A 22,165-nucleotide genomic window follows, 5' to 3' on the forward strand; every position below is an offset into this window, starting at 1 on the left:
GGCGCGGGGCGCGGCGCCCGCGGGTGTTCGCGGGGCGCAGATCGTACCATCTGCGGGCGCCCCCCTGGCCGTGCACTGCGGAGAATCCTCGCACGGCAATAGCAGCCAGATAATAACAATATTATTAGAGCCTGGAACCGATATATTATAGACACATAAAAATCCCCCACCATGTCGGTTGCCTTTGCTTCTGCTCGCCCAAGAGGCAAAGGGGAGGTCACCCAGCAAACTATCCAGAAGGTAAAAGAGCATGCTTTTATACAGACAATTTTAGACATTTATGCTGTCCATGCTCCTGCAGCTGGAGGCTGATTTCTAGGGCGATCAGGAAAACTCGTGAATTTGCGAGGGCTGCAGAGATGGACAGCTGGAGAGAGAGAGGTGGGGGAAGGAGGAGGAGGAGGAGGAGGTGGAACAAAGCAAAGGTGTTCAGATCGCTGCAAAGAGAGCGAGAGAAGGACGTAGGGAATAAAATCGGGATGGCACGGTATCCCTGCTGCTCGCCAAGGGGAAACCTGCCAAGCATACATTGGGAAACGGCAATAAAATTTTGCAAATATGCAATGAATTTATGATGGTATGTCAGCTTCTGGCCCCCAAAGAATCCAACGTAAAAAAATGAATTGAAATAAAATACTGAATTTGCAAGGGTTTTCTTTTGTATCTGGATGCAGAATTTTAATCTCTCAGAAGATAGAGGGAGCACCAGCCACTGGTATTTTTCATAAACTACTACTATTGTTATTATTGTTGTGATGTGTTTATTGATGTTTAATGACAAACAAAGCTTTTGAAAGATTTTCTCTGGAGAGGAGATCCCCCCATGGGTCTGGTGGAGGCCACACCAGAGGTGCTGAGCTGGGAAGTTATTGTTTCCCATCTGGCAGCACAGGCAGACCCGGCACCCTTCTCCTGCAGAGGGTGACGCTCAGAGCAGCGAGGCTGGAAATGCCAATAAATTTTGTGCTTGTCTGGGTTTTACTGCCACTGCTGCTTGCCAGGTGCATTTTGCTGTCGTGGCTCAGGTGTGAGCTCCGTGCTCCCTTGGCTGCAGTGACCAGGGCAGTGCCACTGCCAGCGCAGCAGTTCGCCTGGCACCAGGGGCTGCTGCCACTTTATCACTGCCAGGGGACAAAAACCCCCTCGGTGGCAGCAGAGCAGGGGTGAGGGCACAGCAAACTGCCCCCACAGGGGCGAGAGGGATGACTTGCATCTCAGGATGTTTGGAAACATCCCATTTTGTGTGCAGCACGTGGTGTTGTGAGCCAGTTCCTTTTAAATACTGAAACATTTCGGACTCAGTGAAATGTAACTTTTCCTCTTAGCTCCAAATCAGTTGGAATGATTTCATAATTGAGTTGTTTGTAATTAAACCCACACCCACAGACAAAGGGCAGATAATTGTCTTCTGTTGGATTTTCAAGCCCTTTCCTTTTTGCATATTCATAAACTTCATGGAAGCTTCAAAATGTTCTTTCTTTAAAAATAGTGAGTGGAGTCATTTCCCATCTCAGGTGCATCTGCTGACAGGGTGCTTTGGGACTGTTCATCAGTGTTGGGCTGGTGGCAGTGATCTTCTCTTTGACAGCAATGCTGAGGAAGAGACTTGCAGGCACAGGAACTGGATGGGATTTATAGTCAAGGATGGAAATGGAGCAGAGAGAGCAGGAGAAAAAAAATTCCAAAAATCCTCATTAACTTATACAAATTTCAATGAAAAATATTGTTCTTATTTGCATTCATATAAGCAGCTTATTTTCATTTATTAACTCAATTTTCATAGCCTTTCAAAGCTGTTCTTATCCCAGTATCAAATATTCCTAAAATAGATTTCACACAGAGGAAGTTGGATCTTTTGGCAATAGAGTACCAAAAGTGGTGGTGCTCCTCTAAAATAGTTCATCAAATAGCATTTCCAGGGCAGTGAAATTCAGTTCTGAACCAGAAATGGTTCTTTCCTCAAGAGCTCTCCTGCCCTGATGACACAGTGGTTCAAAAGCCCAATCTTGCAAGCACTTGATAGCAGGGTACCTACAAGCTCTATTATGCCAGAGGCAAATCTGAATTTCTGCATGCTGGCATTATTATTTTTTTTATTCATTCACCTGGAGAAAGTGTGCTGCATTCACAAGAAATCTGAGGGAAACTGACAAACTAACGTATCTGAAATTTCAGAGCAAATCAAAGGACATTTTAAGCTTTTAATCATATTATGAGCTCATTAAATAAAAATAAGGACATCTTGGGATATAATTCTCTTAATCATGGTTTCAGTAGCTGCAGTGATGCAAATTTTATACTTCATCAGGTTCAGCTGTCAGCAAGCTCTAGTCCTGTGCAGGAAAAGGAGCGGGTTTAATTGTTTGAAAGTTTGTTTCCTATTTAAAAGTAGGCATGTTAGTAACACCTGAGTTTTGGAAAGGGTTGGGTGATACTTTGGGATGAGGCAGAGATAACTCGTAGTGAAAGTGTTTTCCTTCTTCAGCATCAGAATTTATCTGCCATTTAAGGAGGAAGCTAAGTGCATGAATTCTTCTGTAGGGGTATTTCAAGTAACTACTTTAAAGATAACTGTTTATAAGTGAATCAACCTCGTGGCTCAATAAAGTCACATGTAGGTGATTTACAACAGCCAAAGCAGCAAAACTGCAGAAACAACTTCCAGTGCCAAGGAGGGTGGAGGATCACAAAAATACAGGACTTTTATACAATTCTCACAGTAACATGTTCTGGTCCTATTTCTTTTATGCAGATGCTAGATGAAAATCACCACCTAATACAATGTATTATGGATTATCAGAGCAAGGGGAAAACTGCAGAGTGTACTCAGTGAGTATTACAGACTTGGGAGTTTGTTAGAAATGTTTCCTGAAGTCTGACTCTTCCCTTTGCTCAGTGGCACAGCTGTTGGTTTGCTCTTGGAAACACTCCTGTTCCTTTCTAGGAGCTTTTCCAGTTCATGGAGAACTGTGAAGAAGCATAAATGGTTCTGGTGGTGCTTACTTGAGTAAACACTCTAGTTAGAGCACTCTTGAAAAAAATCGTGTTATTCTCAGCTTGCTGGCAGGGAACACAGGTTTGGCTTTGGAGTTCTGGGATTTCATTCCTGTCAGGGCTCTTGTTAGACAGAGGAGGGAAAAGTGTCTGATTGTTGGAGCAGCTGACTGGGTGTCAGTCCTCAAAGATGGAGGTCCCAGCTGCACAGTTCAAAGTGCTTTCAAAGGAGGGTGTATTTTACCTCTCCCTTCCCCCAGGTTTATCCTTTTGAAGTTTATCCTTTTGTAAAAGAGGTGTTGGGCACACTGATCCTTAATGGGAAACGTGACAGCACAGACGCAGGTCATTGCCACTGCTATTTATTAGGACAGATTAAAAATGGGTTAAGGTAATTTAATTAACCATTTGTAAATAGCGGGGGATAAAGAGAAAGATTGGAATTTTGTGTATTGTTAACCTTTTCCAAATGAGCTTTACTCCTTGTTCTGTAGATACCAACAAATCTTGCACAGAAACCTGGTTTACTTGGCAACAATAGCAGACTCTAACCAGAATATGCAGTCCTTGCTTCCTGCTGTAAGTACCAATTACTGTAACTAATAATTAGTTATTAGTATAGCTAATATCATAGTTATTTCCCATAGATACATTAGCTATGCCAGAGGGAAATTTTCTTTGATCCTGTTACTGATCACTATAAATGAACCATTTTTCAGTATTTTTCCAGCTGAAAGTTTTGAAGTGGGCAAGTAGACCACCAAACAAACCAAAAGTTAATTTTACAGCATTTAAATTATGTTCTTTGGGACATTTGTGTTAATCTCTGTCCCATAACTCAAGGGTTATGATGCAGTGGTCCAGATTCAATATTCTTACCTGTTCTTACTCTATTCTTTACTTGGGGGAAAAAAATGCTGCTGTTTTATGTAAAAAATCTAATTCAACACTGAGGCATTGGTTTGTCTTCACACGTGTTGTTATTCTTGCTCAGTGGATTGATTTGGGAAGCACCACACATAACACAAACAGCAGCATAGCTTGGCAAAGGTCAATCTGTCAGCACACTCCTGCGTTGTCTTTGCTAATGCATTCCCCGCAGTGGTTGTGTTTGGAATCCATGTGAGTGCAGAGGAACGAGCACAGAAGCCACGCTCTGTGACAAACACAATCATTTCAAGCCCTTCACTGTGCTGCTGCCTGTCAGCTGCTCCGTCATGCTCAATGTCATTCACACCGAGGAGTCAAACCGAGAAAGATTTACCCAAAAATCAAAGCAAGCACGCATCTCACCGAGGCAGTTTTTAGTCACAGCCAGGCTAATTTGGGGGGCTGCTATTTTTCCAGTCCAAAACCTAACCAAAAATTTGCTTCTCCTCCTTGTTGTTTCGCAGCCACCAACGCAAAACATAAACTTGGGCCCGGGAGGGATGAGTCAGAGCGCATCCAACCAATCCCTCCACTCGCAGAGCAACCTCAGCGATGCCATCGGCACCGGCCTTCCTCCCTCCTCCCTCATGCAGAGCCAGATCAGCAATGGTGAGCTCCGGTCCCCTTTGTGCTGCTTTGCTGTTGCCTGGCAACTCAATCATTAATGCAGAATATACTTAGAGAGCTGGAAAAGACCTCTCCTAACTCACCTTTCAGGCACATGCTGAAATCACCACAAAATGGCTACAGGCAGGAATGGTGTTGGCTTCTGCAGAGTGCTTTGTGTTTCTGCAGAGGAAATTAAAGATTTTTTTTTTTAAATGCGTGATGAAAATCACGGAGTGAAGATGCATCCAAGTTTTTAGTAAGAAAAATTATATGTTGCAGTATTTTTGTCACGGAAGTGGCAGGGCTGGCCAGGGTAAAATGGAATTGCTTGCATGACTAACCACACAACCAAGCCTTCAGATTGCAAAGACCTTCCAGGAATCATTTCTCCTCACAAATCATTTGGTGTTGCACCAGTCTTTGTCCTCTACAGAAGCTTGCAGAGGTTGTAGTGCACAGTCAAAGAATTTGCACAGGCATTTCATATTAATAATATAATCTGTTTGGTTTTGTTCGTGCAACGAAACTAATTGAAAAACAATTTTGAATATGTGCATTTTATATTATGAATAATCTGTTTATTTTGTAGATCATAGTTATTCAGTCAGTTGTTTCTGTGGGTGTCTCCCAGAGTAACAGAGAGCAAAAACCAGTTTCTATAAATAGAAATATCTGATTGTAAAATCACAGACCTTGGCAGGGGGACTCAAAAGCAGACACAAGCCATGAAATTACTTCTGAGTTTTTGAAAATCCCTTTGTGGTCAAGCCTATTGTACCTTTTACACGATTGGATAAAGAACCTGTAAAGTGAACTTACTAAATTTTTCAAGGCTTTTGTTTTGAAAGATTGAATTCTGAGTATGAGCAATATATTAACTCAGTCAAAACATTGTTTTGTGTTATTAAGAATAGACATTTTCTGTACTACTGTTGTTGGTTTTGTGATTTGCTCCCCAGCCTCCTCCAGATCTCTGGAGTAATTTGCTGCTGATTGAAAGAACCAGACTGGAAGTCCTGAGGACTGGACTTATCCACGTATTTTCCCTTAGAATCACAAATTAGCCAACCCTTTTTTTTTTCCTTATTTTAAAGAAGGCCAAAAATCTCTAATTTTTCCCATGCAAACAAAGCAAGGTTTACAAACACTTGCTTCACTCCATCTCTCACTCAAGGCAGCTCTATCTCCATTCACACACTCTGTGACCTTGTGTTGCACCAGGGTCAGCTTTACAACTTAAAAAAAAACAGAGCAAAACACAGAGATAATTTTCTGTAGCAGTATTTTGACCCAGCTCCACTGATTTCAGGAGTGCTGCCTCTCTTTATTTCTTGTTGAAACTGCTGCTTGCATCTCTTCATCAGAGGAAAATATCCCTATTTACAGCAAATGTTCTCATTTTGATGACTATGAAAACCATTAAGGGTAATTAATGAGGTTTGTATAAATGAGTTAGATGTTTTTCAGAGGCTGCAGGTACACTTAATAACCCTGAATTAAAATATTGTTATTTAAACATTGCTGCATAATTCTGCCTTCTAAGGATTCTGCATTCTACCTAAATTAATTGAGATTGACAGCAATATGGCTGAATTTAGATAGACAACAATTTGCACCATCACACCTTGGATAGTAACAATATACAGTGAAAACAACTTTGCAAAACTCATTCATAAAACTATTTCCAGGAATAAACAACAAAGAAGAACCCCATTCCCCCAACATTAGCTACCCAACTGCAACAGAATTCTGAAAAAGAGGCACACTGCCAGATAAACAGGATGATACAAACCCAGGATGGGGCAGTCTGATGATTTCATTCTGATGTTGGAAGGGGAGTAACAAAGCACACTGCCAGATAAATCCAGGATGTATCTGGGGCAGTCTGATGATTTCATTCTGATGTTGGAAGGGGAGTAACAACTGGGATTGTAATGGTGACTTGGAAAATTTCTCTTCCTCTGAGGTACTTTTAGTCAAACTTCAGGAAAGGGAGAGATAGGCTTGTTCTCTGAGCAGAGGCTGCACTGGTACTTCAGAAGCCCCAGCTAAGAAGGTGAGCTGGTTATAGAGGAACTATATAGTTATATATAGTTATATATACTAGTTATATAGTACTAGTTATATATAGTTATATCCACTGTATAGGAATGGTGGATGCAGCAATGTGCAAAGTGTCTGTCAGCCACTGCTGTGCCTTCCCACTGTCACCACCTGTGTGAAGGGGGAAAAGGAATCAACTGCAGGACAAGAGGAAGGAAAAGACAAATTTCAACAGGCTGGGATGTTCCCAGAGTCCATGTATTTTCTGAAGTACATGAAATTACTGGGATGTTTAAATTTTGGTGCCTGCAAGGAAGTGGTTGTAGGGCATTGCTGCTGGTTTTGTTCTTCCCGTCTGCAATCCTGGATTTGGCTGCCAGGAAGAGGAGGTTTGCTCTAACTGTGCAGCAGGCAGTTTTAATTTGTCTGTACATAACAGGGAGTGCTAATAATGAGGACTTTTGCTCTTTTGTATTTTGCCTTATCATAAGGTATTTCATAAAGGCCGCGAGGCCTCATGCTCACTGTGCTTTGCCAATCATAGCTCAGATTTTCCTGTTGCTCTCTCTAATTTGTGTAGGTCCCAACCATGTGTCTATGCAGCAGTCAGGCCAGAACACCATGCCCACGACCTCCCTGAGCATGAGTGTCAGCAGCCACGGGACTGGCCCTGGTTACAGCCACACAGTGCCTGCGTCTCAGAACGTGCCAATGCAGGGCCAGGGCTCCATAGGCAACTACGTCTCTCGAACAAACATCAACATGCAGTCCAACCCAGGTAACTCCTTCCCTCCTCTCCTCCTGGGCCACCTTGACTTTCCACTGACCTCAGAGGGTTTGTCACACAGGTCTTCGTTCTGTAAATATTTCCTGTAGACAGCTATAAATGTGCCTGAGGAACAGACAGCTTTCAGACATCTCTGAACTCCCAGCTGTCAGGTGCCAGTGTAATTCAGAGCAGTTTCAGACTTGCTTTAACTCAGGCTGACTCGCCATGGTTAGGGCTGAGCTGGGGACGCAGTGTCTGATAGCCCTGGCAGCAGCATTGTCTGATAGCCCTGGCAGCAAATCTCCCAGCCATGGGAGGGATCTGAGCAGCACCTTTACCCAAGCACAAAGAACCTGTCAGGGTATTTATATCCATATTTATATCCATTTGCTGTTTGTACATTACTAGCCCATTTTGTTATTTTATTGGTACTTCACATTGTTTGCAGGGCATTAAGAGACTAGCAGACAAGTCAATATCTTAATTTAAAAAAAAGTTTGCTAGTTGAATCACCTTGAATGGGATGTCTGATGCTTTGGAATTCTTTACAGCAGCATGACATTTAGAACTCAAATAAATCCTAGAATATCAGTTTACTTAAACTCTATAACCATCAGGTGTATGAGAAGATGGAAGCAGAAGAAAGAATATATTAGAAAAGAATGCAGTGAAATAGTCAGGAAATAGACAGGAACAAACCTCATTTTTTGTTTCTTCCTTTAACCCTACTGCAATAAGGTTTGCATTCTTTTAAGTAAGCTAATAATAATCAAGGGCTGGGTGTATTTTTAAATATCTGCTGAAGCAAATGGCAAGAACTGACCATGTAATAAGATCCCTTCTGGATTCCAGTACAGAAGAGTAAATAAATCCAATAGGAAAACATCTCCCCCTGTGGAAAATGCACAGAATTATCAGGATGCATGTTAGCTGAAGGTTTGGCTTGCTTCTAAAGAGACCAGGTGAGAACTGTCCCATGTTCATCTTTGGAAAACAGTCTTTTCCATGTCCATTGCAGTCTCCATGATGCACCAGCAAGCAGCGACGTCACATTACAACTCTGCACAAGGAGGGAGCCAGCACTACCAGGGACAATCCTCCATTGCCATGATGAGCCAGAGCAACCAAGGCAACAGCATGATGGGGCAGCGACCCATGGGCCCTTACAGAGCTTCACAGCAAGGTAAAATTGCTATCAGATTATTGATAGGACTCTCATTAGACAGGTACATAAATCACCAAAATTTCCAAGTCACATTTACAAACAGAGAATCCCACCCAGGAGCACAGGAAATCCTGAATGGTGCAAGTATCATGACAATGAGATGAACTTGAATCTATATTCAAGATTCATCTATTTAATTATTTTGGGTGTTTAGAAAAATAATTCTGTCTAAAAGGGATCATAAATCTATAAAGAAAAGATAAACAATTTGATATACAGCTCATTCAAGGCACTGGAAATTTATTCAATTCTTTCCCGTGGTGTTGGATCAGCCCTAACATGACACAGTTAGCAAGGAACACATTTCTGGAAAGGAGATACAGTTTGCCAGCAATTAGAATGAAAAATTAGGCCAAGGAAAGGAAAACACCAGAGGATAACTACCATGCTCTAAGACCTCTCTGGATAAAGTTTTAAGAGGTAATAAAGCTGCTAGACTGATTCTAAAATAAACTGAATTTTGCTAAGAAACAAATTAATGTATTAATGAAAATATATTTAATTCTGACTGTGCTCTTGAGCATGAAATCCATTCCTGTGATTTCTAATAACTTAGATTAGTAGATAAAATTTAGCCCTTACTTTCGGTGTTGCTGCAGAAGTGAGTGATTCTAGGATGTGTTACTGACTGTTGTGTGATTTCAATTTCAACCATCTTTGTCTGAGAATACAAATTTATTTCCTTTTTCTAGTGAGCAAAACATCTTTATAACTGCTTGCAATTGTTTGCTTTTCCAGACATAAACTTTGTTTTTTTTAAAAAAAAATTAGACCAGGGAAGCACATCCCTTAGGAGTCCACAGGCTCAGTCTGCCTTGTCTTGTGCCTTGCAGGTTCCTCGCAGCAGTACATGGGGCAGGAAGAATATTACAGTGAGCAGTACAGTCATGGCCAAGGCTCATCAGAACCTATGAATCAGCAATACTATCCAGATGGTAATTCCTCTGAGCTGGGCTCACCAGGATACTGATAAAGTGCAGAGCACCACGACTGCCACGTCCAAGGACATGGCAAACCTATTATGTTTCATTTCCAATTTAATGCTGGAAAATTAGGATGCCAGGGGATGGGAGCCTGGTACAAAACATGCACATAGTGCACCCTGCTATATAAACTGCTCCAAAAGGAGCCCAAAGCCCAGTTTGGATTAGTAAACACAAGAGTTCTAACCATTGGTGTGACTTTCCTTGCCACGCGTTCGATATTCTCCCTAAAGGGTCTGCATTTGCTCTTAGCCTCATCTTGGTGCATGAGCAGCTTCATAATGTATAATAAATATAAATTCAACACTGTGTCTATGGTCCCAAGAATGTATCTGACAAATCTTTGTGACTCCTTGCAGGACATGGTGATTATGCCTATCAGCAGTCATCCTACACTGAACAGAGCTACGACCGGTCGTTTGACGACTCTACACAGCACTACTATGAAGGAGGTAGGAAAACACAGCAAAATCTTAACAGTAAATTCAATATATTATTAAGATATCTGAACTCTAAATTAACTGGTAATATTAACTGAATTATGATGCAGCAAGGTGACATTTAGGAGAAGCAATGTCATCTATAGAGCCTCTGTTCATTTTGTTATTTCAGAATACAGCAAATGGAATTTCCATCATAGGTATTTGAAAAAGAATACCAGTAATAACTAGATAAGTGGTCTTTCTGGGATATATGAATAAACATCATTATCTAGAAGAAAATAAAATGAGAGGGCTTCTTGAGAAAGCAGCTATTTACCCTGGCAGACTTATCTTTGTGACTTTTTCTTCTGAAACCCTTCTGGGATAAAAAAAAATTAATTTGGGGAACAGGTTGTTTGTTTAGTGATATGTATAAATAAGTAACTCTCCTATTCAAAAGAATTAAAAGTGACTGGAGAAATAAACATCTTGCTTGTCAAGATCCAAGCATCTGTTTCTAAGAAAAGTATTTGTGTATGAGTTCTAGACCAAGGCTCCTTTACACCTTTGTTTTTCTTATCATCCACGTGTGCAGTGAAATACCTGCCTCATCTCTGACCAAACAATTCCAATATTTCCCTCTCCAGGAAATTCTCAGTACAGCCAGCAGCAGGCAGGATACCAACAGGGAGCTGCACAACAGCAAACATATTCCCAGCAGCAATACCCAAATCAACAGAGTTACCCAGGACAACAGCAAGGATATGGTAAGAAAACTCTCAGTGGCTGGTCAACTTGTTTGCAGTGTTTCACCCTGATGCCTCCATTCCTAAGCTAAAATAGGCTGTAAACTATTTCCTTGATTAACCTTGGATTAACAATGTACCAAAATTAGCCAAAGATCTAGTAAAGAGATTCTGGGCAGTAACATACATAAGTATAGCACTGCATTCCATCCTGGATCCCTCTCTCTTTTGATAGAAGTTAGAAAATACACATTTTCTTCATGTTGAGTTTGTGTTAAACACCATCAGGAGGTCACTGCCTGGGTTCCCAGGCCTCCTACACACCTAGTCCTTCTGAACTGACAGAAAAAAGAACATCAACAGTCCAGAGAATCACTCCTCTGTTGTTTATGGTGGCACAGCCAGATTAGATAGGAATTTAAACATGTGGGTGTTACTAAAATATAGGCCAGGTAGTTTGCACAGAGATGTGCCAATACAGGTTTCAGAGGGGCCTCACTCAGAAGTATTATGACGTTTTCTGAGCTAAGTTTAAAACCTGAAGTTTACACTGCTGCAACTACATCATTATTAGTATTAACACCTCCTAGTGTAAACCTAGAGGGGAGGTCTGGGCAGAATTTACTCACAGTTCTTACTCACAGAGCTTACTTTGTTAGCATCATGTTTTAGATTGTGTTAACTCTTACAAACTCCAGCAAGTCAAGCCTGTAATGGATTTTACTGCCTGTAATGGATTTTACTGTCTTCTCAGGTCCTGCACAAGGAGCCTCTTCACAGTATTCCAGCTACCAACAGGGACAGGGGCAGCAATATGGAAGTTACAGAGCTTCCCAGACGGGCCCGTCCGCTCAGCAACAGAGGCCTTATGGCTATGAGCAGGTAAATTGCCTAAGTCTTTGCTCTGAAAGAGCAGATCTGGCTGTTAGCTCCGTCTATATATCTATCTGATAATTTGGTACAGGTATATGGGTGATACTTCAGTAGGTCTTGTAAAATCACAGACCAAAAGAAATCGCCTAACTCGCAGTAAGCCTCCAATATATTATCCTTCACCATTACTTTTTTTTTTTTTTTTTTCCTACAGGGACAATATGGAAATTACCAGCAATAAAAGAACACAGTGCTGTGTCAGATTCCTTTCAATAGTATCTCAATCTTTTGAACTGGATGTACAGGCAGTTTTGATTAATTGTAATATGTTGGTTACCCCTTAGCACAAAGCAGCGTCTGTATGTGAACAGTGTTCATTTCATGCTGGATATGAAGCAGTGCACTACTGGTAACAAGACAATGCTTTAATGGTTTGATATTTGGTGCTGTGTATAGTACTGTATGTTGATACAACGCAGAGGTTTTCCATTTACCCCCTCTTGTCCCATTCTTGATGTTTCTGAATAGCTTTAGGATCATTAGATCACAGTTGTGCCCCGTTCTGGACAACAGCCAGGTAGTTCTGCAGTCTGGCCCAATGCAAAGCCCATCAGTCACATCTCAGCCCAGGGAAGTTCCCTGTGGGAAGTTATTGATCTTTTTTTTAACTGGATGCATTGAAGATTTCCTGCCAGCCTCCAAAATCCATGGCTCTTCAGTTTGCTTCTACAGAACAAGGGGATGGATACATTCCTTATAAAATGTCAGTTCTATGCTATATGACAAAAAATAACTGCAACTTCTCTAACACCTACCTACCCAAATCCTATAATTCAGTAATCTGCATAAGTCCACATTTCTGTGGAAGAGGATCCAAACCTACAATCATAGAAATGTTTATAAATAGAGGCACCTTTTATATGTCCATGTAAACAAAGGTATTTCTGTCGTGGGAAGAAAAACAGAAGGGAGCCATGAGACCTGCAGTGTCAGCCTGCTTGACATCAATATTGCTTCACATCGTGCTTAGCTGAGAAAATACATCTGGCAGAAGTCCTGTCTTGAATATCCTGCTCCAAATTTTATAACTTGCATATGCATTTTTGTGCCAAATTTTGCAAGCAGGTGGCTGGCATCCTTCTTTGTTCTGATTCTTGTGCTGCCCTTGCTCAGATTCCCCAGCAAGCATTATAACCATAAATATTGTCAAATTTGGTGGTCTGTTGTTCTCACAGCTCATCATCACTTTTATTTTCTTATTGTAGCTTGACAGAAAGATAGTTCAGAGGTAAAAGAAAAAAATGCATTTTAATTGCAGACAAGCAATTAAATTCAGCTTTAATTGTGAGACACTATTATGCATATAGAGAGAGGAGCTATTAATGGGGTCAACCAGTGAGAGAATACCTATAGAGGGAGAATTTAGAGAGAAAAACTAGTGGTATGTAAAAATCAGTATGAACAAGTATGTAAGTGGCTTCTATTCAGTTTTATATGTTCTTATAAAGTCTTGGGGGGGTGAAAAAAAAGTGCTTTTAAAGTGCTTGTATAAGTGTTGAGCAAAATACTGTGTCCAAATTTCTCTGAAGCAAAAAGCTGGGGTGGCTGTGTAGCCCACAAACATTTTTTGATATGACATTAACCGCAAATTTACAAAAGTAAATACACTGTGTAGGATTTTCTCCTTTTCTTTATCTGACTGATGTTATTTATGGGATTTTGAGTACTTTATATTTTGAAAAACAAAGGCCACAAGGAAAACACAACATCTCTCAATTCATTACTTTATTTTCCTTTAGAAGAAAATCTTTAACTGGACAACTAGAAAGTTTACTATTAAACGTTGTCCAAGCACTGTCCTTCCTATGTTAATAATTTAAGCTACTGGTAAAATGGAAGACTTTTTTTTCAGTCAGTCCTCATTCCTTTCATCTTTCCTGCTGGTGTTTTCATACAAATAAGTACTCTCAAATAGCAAGGAAGAGAAGGAAGTAAGATTGTTTTCTTTATAATAATTACTATTACAGGTAGCCAGAAGAATGCAATATTGCTCTTTGCCAGTTTGGGAATATGCCTTTTATGTGGTTTTTGAAAGTGCTGAAATGCTTTTGAGAGAATATGAACAACACTTAAACTGAAACAGCAACATTACATCAATCTGAAATGTCTTACATTAAGAACTTCGTGAATGTTGTGTATATAATGTATTTGAAAGAGCACTTTGAAAATAGTTTGTACATTTATTTCCTAATTTATACATGATTTTTGGTGTTAATATTTCTAATTGTTAATAACAAAACGTTTATTTAATGTGTCGTCCATTTTTATGTATTAATGTGGAAACAAAGTGATGCCAGCATTTTGACTTCTTCCATGAATTGTATCATTTTCTGTTTTGTAATACAGAATGCTTGAAAATCGTTTAGTTTAAATATTATCTGCAAGTGGATTTGGTGGTACTTTTCTTGTGGCAGATGGGATGGGTAGCACAGGTTACCCTTTCCTTGGGGCGCTGGTGGGTGAGGGCTGGCCCAGAAATCCGCCGGCTGCTGGGCTGATCCCGGCGAGGGAGGCACAATTCTGCTCCTCAGGGCACGGAGCTGTTGGAGGATCAGCCAGAGGACCAGGCTGATCAGAGCGATGGAGCAGCTCTGCCGTGGGGAAAGGCTGAGAGAACCGGGGTTGTTCAGCCTGGTTAGGGGAACTTTGCGGTGCCTTAATTGCCGTGTCTGAAGGGAGCTGTAAGAGACACGGAAAGGGGCTATTTAAAAACGCCTGGAGTGACAAGACAAGGGGGAATGGCTTCGAGCTGGCAGAGGCAGGGTTAAGTGGGTATTAGGAGGATGCTCGGTCCTGTGAGAGGCGGGAGGCCCTGGCACAGGGTGCCAGAGAAGCTGTGGCTGCTCCAGCCCTGGAAGCGCTCAAGGCCAGGCTGGACGGGGCTTGCTGCAAGCTGAGACAGTGGAAGGGGGAACGAGATGATCTTTAGGATCCCTTCCAACCCAAGCCACTCTGGGTTGGGAGCCTGGCGGGCCGCCCCAGCCCTCACGGGGCCGGGCCGAGGCGGGGCTGAGGCGGGCCGGGGCTGCCGGGGCGCGGCTTCGCCGCAGCGGCTGCGCCCGGGAGGCCGAGGCGGGGCCGCGCCTGTCCCTCCATGGCGGTGCTGTGTGGGGCCGGGCTGGGCGGCTCGCTGCGGCGCTGCGGGGCCGCGGGGAGCGGACACAGCCTCTGGAAGCCGCTGCTGCTGCTGCTCAGCCCGCCGGCTTTCTCCACGACCTGCGCCCGCTGCGGCAAGGACAGGCGGCTGAGGCAGAAGAGAGCCATTTCGGAGCGGCAGCTGGTGAGTGCTGGGCTCCGGGCGAGTTCGGGGTGCCTCTCGCCAGCGGAGGAAATACTGGCTAAACTATAACTGACTTCCAGAATAGTGAGGAAATGAGTCCGCCCCGCGATATTCTCGGCGCTCACAGGGATCCTGTTAGCGGTGCGCTTCCCCTTTGGCCTCTTTGGGCGGAAAGCATCCCTAAGTCTAGAAAGGAAAAAGGGTTTTAAAGGTAAAGCTGTAAAGTGGTGTTTTAGCTTTAAAAACACCATTTAGCTTTAAATCTAAAATATTGCTTTGTTTTTGACTGGTTTTTTTCAGTCTTGTGGTGTAGTCAGCTGCCAAGCAAGCATCGCTTTATGTCAGAGAAACTTCAGGGCCCTAGAATTTATTCTTCATCTTATTTTTATATTTGCACGTCTCTGGAAAGTCTTATTTTCTAATGATCCATAAATCACTTCCCATTAAAAGCCATAGTTTACTGTTTTGCCATGTGGTGGTGCCAAATACTTTCTAAAAGAGGCCTTTTAGTAGTAGTATAAATTTGATTATCAAAACTTCAGTTGAGAGGCGGGTTTTTTTCAGTTGCTCATCTTTGGTATCATAACAATAATAAGACTTTTTCTCCCTCACATGCTATTTGTGCCGTTTAATTAAAGTGACCCTTAAAGCCCATTCTCGTTATGAAGTCCCTCAGTAACTGACAGAATTTGAAAGTTACCATGACCACAGTCATGCTTGCTCTTTTCATCCCTCTGTGTAAACAATTCCACCTGTCAATTTATGTACTTCCCTGATATTTTCCCTTGCAAATTTCAGCCTCTTTTCTGGAGATAGATAAAGTTATATCAACATAGCATAGCCTTAGGTATTTGCTTTTTAAAAAGTTCTTAAAAACACTTGAAAGATGCGATCTCCCTTTCTTTATCATTACACTCAGTACACTGCATTTAGTTGATCTGTGAATGGCAGCAGAGTTCTGATTTATTTTTTTTTTTAATGAAATTCATCATGGCTTAAAATAGCAGGTCTGCCTAATAACTAAAACTTCTTGGAAGATGAGTCTGATAAATTGTACTCAAAGGGAGCACCCCCCACCCTTGTTGCAGACCCGTTATTTCGTGGATCAGCGGAAAGTGCGCGTGGTTGGAGGACAAGGAGGAGACGGGGGCCATTCCTTCCACAGCGAGCCCAGGAAAGTGTTTGGAGGTCCTGATGGTGGGAATGGAGGTGATGGAGGTCATGTCATTTTTAAAGGTAAACTTCATTGAATCTCTTCTGTTTATTGTTGTTGTCTTCTTGCTTAACACCCCACCCCAGCCAAAACAGCCCTGCACGGATGGTGAGAAATGGTAAATAGCAAAAAGGTTAAAATTATTATTTCTGTATGAGATGTCTTCGCTTTTGAAGCTTTTTCCTGAGCTGTGGTAAGGAGGACATAAATGACACTGACAGCCTTAGAAAGAATTTTGAAAATTGAGATATTTTGCAGATAGTTGAGTGGTACCTGACTGTGTTATGTTAAGATGTGATTAAATTTTCCTCTTAAGATTAATCAAGCTGCCTCTACCACCACCCTGCTGTAAAATCTAATCTGGCAAATTAATTTTGGTTTGGAATGACCACATTAATAAACCTAAGCAGCTAAGTACAGACAGTTAAACTTCATCATGACTTGGACTGATGTTAGTCTTCCCTGATATGCTATTGTTGAGACAGTAAATAAAAAATAGGGACAATAAATAGTAAATAGGATGTGCACTCATGCAATATTCAAAAAGGGAAGGAACAGTCAAGAGTTGGCTTTTCTGTGCCTGTTTTACTGAAGCAATGTGTTCAAAATGTGTGTCTTTTGCTTTTCAGCTGACCAGCAAATGAAATCACTTTCTTCAGTGTTCCGCTTCTATCAGGGCTTCCACGGAGAGAGAGGAGGAAGCAAAAACTGTTACGGAGCTAACGGTGCACACATGTATGTTAAAGTAAGTCAGTGGGTGTTGCCTCTGTGTGGTAGCTTGGTACACGGCTGATTTTCAAGCTGGAGAACCTTATTGTGTGCAAATCTCATGTGTAGTGGAGGGTAAATAGCTGACAGTGCTGTTTGAGTTCTGAAAGTGAGTTTCAGGAAATACAGCTCTCTTTTTGGGCCGCTCACCTTGGGAATGTGCAGGAGTGATTTTCAGCAGGTCTGAAATCAGCTGGTGGAGGATCTGCTGCAGGCTTTGAGCTTTGGTGTAATGCTTGCACCTCTTCCCTTTGAGGTCCCTGTAGGTACTTTGGTGAAGGAGGATGGTGAAGTTGTGGCTGACCTCACCCAGCATGGAGAAGAGTACATTGCAGCTTATGGAGGAGCTGGAGGGAAAGGGAATCGCTTCTTCCTGTCCAACGAAAACCGCGCTCCGACATTCTTCACTCCAGGAGAGCCAGGTCAGGAGAGGGTCCTTCATCTGGAGCTCAGGACAACAGCTCATGCAGGATTGGTGAGTTTCTGTTGGTTCAGCTTCCACGTGACTGACTGAAGAAATAATGTGAGATAACATTTTCTTAGCCCCTGGCTTGCTTGTTTGGAGACACAGCTCGATGCTTGCTTGCTGTTACTTGGTAGAAGGGTGTCCAAAGTGATGTCACTCTCATGCTACTTGGTGTTGTCCTACTTCTGCTAAAATCCATACTATACATATAGAAACAAGATTTGTCAGTGGTTGCTGATGATGCACAGCAGCTTTGCCTGCTGGTTCTGCAGATGAACACTACAGTAATGAGAATTCTTTTAAATTGGTTTGTTTTCTTGGTTTTGAGGTTTTTTTTTCCCTAAATTATAAAGTTCAAATCATCTGTTTCATCCCTGTATTTCTCTTTTTACAGATATTAAACATTTGATTTTGTTAGGGCCAGGTTTATCAGCCTCTGAAATGAAAAATGCTCAGTCAACTCTGAGCTTAAGCTAATTTTGTATTTGAGTATGGAAATATTCTAACACCAGCTGGCAAACCTGTGAAAGTTATGCTTTGCTGCAAAATGTTCTTGATGTAGTCCAACAACTGCAAAATAACTGCTCTAGCAGAATTTTGCAGATTTGTTAAAGATTGAGAAGTTTGTGTGCTTGTATTCCAGGTGGGCTTTCCCAATGCTGGCAAATCCTCCCTTTTGAGAGCCATCTCCCGGGCAAAGCCAGCTGTGGCTGCCTACCCATTCACAACCCTAAACCCCCACGTTGGCATTGTCCACTATCAAGATTATGAACAAGTGGCAGGTAAGAATTTGAAGTTTGTTGTGTGTACCTTGATAGCAATTTGTGTCACCTTTGTAAATGCTTTAAAATGCTGCAGAAGTAGGTTCAGTTCTGTAGTGTTCTTGCTAGTTCTAAAGAACTTCAAAGAAAACTCTACTGAAAGCCCATTTCACCTCACTTGTAGGTACCCTTAGTGCCAAACTGTCAGCCTGTATTCTGTCTGCACTGGAGTAATCTAAATTTAGGTATTTTAAAAGATAACAACAGCAAACTTAGCATGAGTTGTGCTTTAGTATTGAGCATGGAGACTTCATTCTGAAAGTACTGACACTGGCCAGTAAAAGACTGGGGAGATTTTTTGGGGTTTTTTATTGGATCATCTGGATTCACTGTGAAATTTCTCTTGCAGTTGCTGACATTCCTGGCCTAATCAAAGGTGCCCATCAGAACCGTGGGCTGGGGATGGCCTTCCTGAAGCACATCGAGCGCTGCCGCTTCCTCCTGTACGTGCTGGACCTCTCTGTGCCTCAGCCCTGGATCCAGCTGCAGGACCTGAAATGTGAACTGGAAGCATATGAAAAAGGCTTGTCTGAGAGGCCTTGTGTTGTGATTGGGAATAAGGTTGACCTTGCTCAGTCCAGGATCAATCTGCCCCTGCTTAGGGAGCAGGTGGCTGAGAGGGTCATCGCGGTGTCTGCGCTGACAGGAGACAACCTGGAGGAGCTGCTGCTGCATCTGAGAGAACTGTATGACACTTATGTGAAGACAGAACAGTCACGAGGACAAAGCCCAGTCAAGTGGTAGAAGCCACAGCTGCTGTGAACTGGGCTGGAATGAGAGCAAAGTTAAAACAGCAGCTTGATTTGGGTGCATCTCTGTGATCTGGGCCTCTTGTGGGTTGTTTTTGTTGTTAAAATGGAAGGGCACAGCATGGAGATTTCTTCTGGACTGCTGCTTTGGAAAGATTGTTTTGTTTGTTCACCTTTGAGGTGTCTCTGAAGTTGTACAACAAAGCTTGAAGTCATGGTGGGTGTTGAATGGAAACCTGGCTCTTGTTTGGCATACTATGGAATGAAGAGAATGCTGTCTAGTAGAAATTACTGAAATTCAGGATCTGCAGGAGATTTTGGCTTATTTTATGAAGTGTACTGAAGTCACTTTCTCAATTTTCACTAATCAAAAGTTCTAAAATAAAATCAGGTGGTCCCATGTTTATCTGTTTTTATATGATGGCCAATTTCAGTCATGTCTTAAAACTTTTCTCCTATTGTGGTTTGGTGTGGATTTTTCTCCTCAGAGGGATGCACAGCTCAGTAATTTTAGGGAGGAGGAGCATGAAAGAACTGCAATTAATGACTGAAATTATTTTCTCATTAGTATAAATAATTTACTATATTTAAATGCTGGCAGCAGCTAAGTAGCTGAATAAACTGGCCAGGAACCAGCCATTTGAGACTGACATCTGAGTTCTCCCATTTAGGAATCTCAGGCAGTGTTCTGAGAAATCCTAGGCTTAGATACATCAAATAAAATAACATTCAGTTCTTTGTGTGTGTGTGTGTGTCCTTTTTTTTATCAGCTACATCATTTTATGGACTGTGTTCTTAAACTTTAGGAATTCAGGAATCTTAATTTAGAACAGTGGTCTTTGCCCTCTCATACTGAAAGAAGAGCTGCTTCTGTAGACTCTGGTCATATTTTCTGTAAAAGATTATTATCTTAATAATGGAAAGTCAAAATTCATCAAAACACATCATTAAACTTTTTCATAAGGGACCTGTAGAGGCTTGTGGGGTGCTGAGACACAACACTGCCAGAAATAGAGGAAATTACTGAGTGGATATGAAAAACACTAATCTGTAGCCTCTAACCACTTTTTGTAATACAAAAACACAGTGAAGGTGATAATTCTCTCTGCTTCTTTCTCTGCTCCTTTTTGATTTCATCCCTGGTAGTCTGATGCTTCTGCATGGAACATCCTTAAAAGCAGGGTTTTAATTCTGAAAAAGTACAGGTCAACTTGAAAGCCTGAATTGATTAATAAATTATGGCCAACCAGGTAGTTACCTCTCCTAAATTCACATTCTCAGTATTTCTAGTTGTGGTCAGGTGTGGGGAGTAATCTGTGCATTATAAGCAGTGATGCTGGTGTAAATAGGATCAGGAAAAAATCAAAACTAATATTAAATCCTAAAGTCTCTCCTGTGTTTTGCTTCATCCCTGGGATTTACCAAGTTGAATTAAATAGAAGTTAATATTCAGTTCTGCTCTTCTGTTTGGATTTGTGCAGCATTTTTAGGCTTCACTGCTGTTCTTCCCGCTATTGCTACATGCTTTTCAACCACTTTTAATGAAACCAGGGGAAGGTTGCCTGAACATCAAAAGCTGGTGCAGCTTCTTAGCAGATTATTTAATACCCACAAAGGCTTTTCTCTCTCTCTGGCTGCTCCAAAAGCCTCAGTGCTCTGAGTAGCTCCAGCCTTCCTTTAGTGCTCAGGTGCCCTGAGCTCCTGCAGGGAGAGCAGTGTTGTTTGCTGCTGTGTGGAAAGCACTGCAGGTTTCCTGACACCGTGCCACTGATCCTGCAGTGGGGCTCTTTGTTCTTAGCGTTTCAGCCACCTGCTCTGAGGTGACAGCACCAAGCTCCTACAGCCGTGTTCCTGACAGGCTTCAAAGAGGCTTTGCAGCCTCAGGTACTCCCTCATCCGGCAGTGAAAAGTGCCAAATAGCTCCAGCTTTGTTGTTGGAACAGCTCTTTGTAGAAGCTTGGACTTCCCATAGTCTTTAACCACTTGGGCCACATTTATCCAGGGTGCTCCTTCACAGTTAGCACCAAGATCTCTTGGGTCCCATTCCAGTGGAGCACAGGACTGAGGAGGAACCTCTGGTTCTGCTGAAAACAAGAAAAAGAAAAATGCTTTTCTTGCAAAAGAAAAGCATTTTGCCTCCAAAAACAGAGAGGGGAAAAATCATTAGTTTAATGGTGAATTGTTTTGGGGAACTGTTGTGTGCTATAGGATGCCTTTCCACTTTTTTTTTTGGCAGGGGCTGGGGTGGGTGGGCTTGTTTTGATTTAGGTTTTGGTGGATTTCTTCTGCATTATTCCCTTTTGCTTTCCTCTGCTGAACCCTTTGATGGTGACTTTGCTCCTTAAGCTGGCAAGAGGAGAGAAATATGGTAGGTTTTATTTCTCATTCTGACAATAAGCCATGGGAATTCAGTGTGAATTGAAGTTCAGTCAATTCCATTTCCTGGAGAAGACTGAGCCATAATTTTGTTTAGCACTTTACAATTCTAGTACTCTTGCATTCTTTTAGTACACAATTACAACATTATTTCAGTGCTAATTGTAGGGGGTTTAATTTATTTTATTTTATTTATTTTCCCCTTTATAAGTCCTTGGAAAATGTAAGTGGTATCAATTGCCTGGAAAAAGAAAATCAAATGCTAATGTAAAAGCAAGCATTAGAAGCACTGCACTTTTGAACATGTGGATACTGAGGACTCATTGCAGTACATTAACTAAAGCACTGAATCTGTGTGTTTAAGCATGAGATGTTCTGCAATATACTTTATTTACTGTTTCCTAGAGCACTTTTTAATATTGCCTAATTTATTTTTTTTTTTATGTTAGGGCAAAATCTTCCATTATTATCTGTGTCCTTATTAAGAATCTTCATAGTAGATCTGTGGTAAGTGAATAAGTACTCTTGACTTGAACATGCTGAACAACTTGTTACCTGTCCATTAATTCAAATTAAAGAATGGCAGGAGTGGCTGTGAACCAGAGATGCTCGTGCACATGGAGTGGGGTCTGGTCACAGTTTGTACAACTGCTGGGCACGGATCCACCATCCAGCTGCCTTTCTGTCCTGTCTTCCATGGGATCCTGCTAATGGGGCTGACTGTCCAACACCTGCACGGGCAGTGCACTGCTGTGGAAAGGGCTTTGGTGTGAATTAAAACACCCCCTGACACTGCTAAACTTCATCCCAAGGTTAATTGTGCCTGGCCTGTGAAGAG

The 22,165-nt window shown here is 41.8% G+C and overlaps 2 protein-coding genes across 2 annotated transcripts; both read left to right on the plus strand.

The window, feature by feature from the left end:
• Nucleotides 1-84: 84 nt before the first annotated feature.
• SS18L1 (SS18L1 subunit of BAF chromatin remodeling complex) lies at nt 85-14,043 on the plus strand. Its single transcript, XM_039719532.1, has 11 exons — nt 85-240; nt 2,753-2,829; nt 3,489-3,573; nt 4,389-4,533; nt 7,157-7,354; nt 8,364-8,528; nt 9,404-9,505; nt 9,913-10,005; nt 10,623-10,742; nt 11,476-11,603; nt 11,809-14,043. Exons 1-11 carry the CDS (start codon nt 172-174, stop codon nt 11,833-11,835), a joined length of 1,209 nt encoding a protein of 402 aa, XP_039575466.1. The 5' UTR covers nt 85-171; the 3' UTR covers nt 11,836-14,043.
• Nucleotides 14,044-14,706: 663 nt separating this feature from the next.
• MTG2 (mitochondrial ribosome associated GTPase 2) lies at nt 14,707-19,689 on the plus strand. Its single transcript, XM_039719414.1, has 6 exons — nt 14,707-14,934; nt 16,023-16,170; nt 16,777-16,892; nt 17,172-17,390; nt 18,025-18,163; nt 18,552-19,689. Exons 1-6 carry the CDS (start codon nt 14,749-14,751, stop codon nt 18,944-18,946), a joined length of 1,203 nt encoding a protein of 400 aa, XP_039575348.1. The 5' UTR covers nt 14,707-14,748; the 3' UTR covers nt 18,947-19,689.
• The last annotated feature ends 2,476 nt before the right edge of the window (nt 19,690-22,165 follow it).

The sequence above is a fragment of the Passer montanus genome, unplaced genomic scaffold (assembly GCF_014805655.1).
Source record: "Passer montanus isolate IOZ18808 unplaced genomic scaffold, ASM1480565v1 scaffold41, whole genome shotgun sequence".
Lineage (NCBI taxonomy): Eukaryota > Metazoa > Chordata > Aves > Passeriformes > Passeridae > Passer > Passer montanus.

Excerpts from the sequence above, each read along its gene's own strand:
- SS18L1 (XM_039719532.1), top strand. The coding sequence starts at position 172 with ATGTCGGTTGCCTTTGCTTCTGCTCGCCCAAGAGGCAAAGGGGAGGTC. Across the intron at positions 8,529-9,403 it reads TTACAGAGCTTCACAGCAAG|GTTCCTCGCAGCAGTACATG; the intron begins GTAAAATTGCTA and ends TGTGCCTTGCAG. Across the intron at positions 9,506-9,912 it reads TCAGCAATACTATCCAGATG|GACATGGTGATTATGCCTAT; the intron begins GTAATTCCTCTG and ends GACTCCTTGCAG.
- MTG2 (XM_039719414.1), top strand. The coding sequence starts at position 14,749 with ATGGCGGTGCTGTGTGGGGCCGGGCTGGGCGGCTCGCTGCGGCGCTGC. Across the intron at positions 16,893-17,171 it reads GTGCACACATGTATGTTAAA|GTCCCTGTAGGTACTTTGGT; the intron begins GTAAGTCAGTGG and ends CTTCCCTTTGAG. Across the intron at positions 18,164-18,551 it reads AGATTATGAACAAGTGGCAG|TTGCTGACATTCCTGGCCTA; the intron begins GTAAGAATTTGA and ends TTTCTCTTGCAG.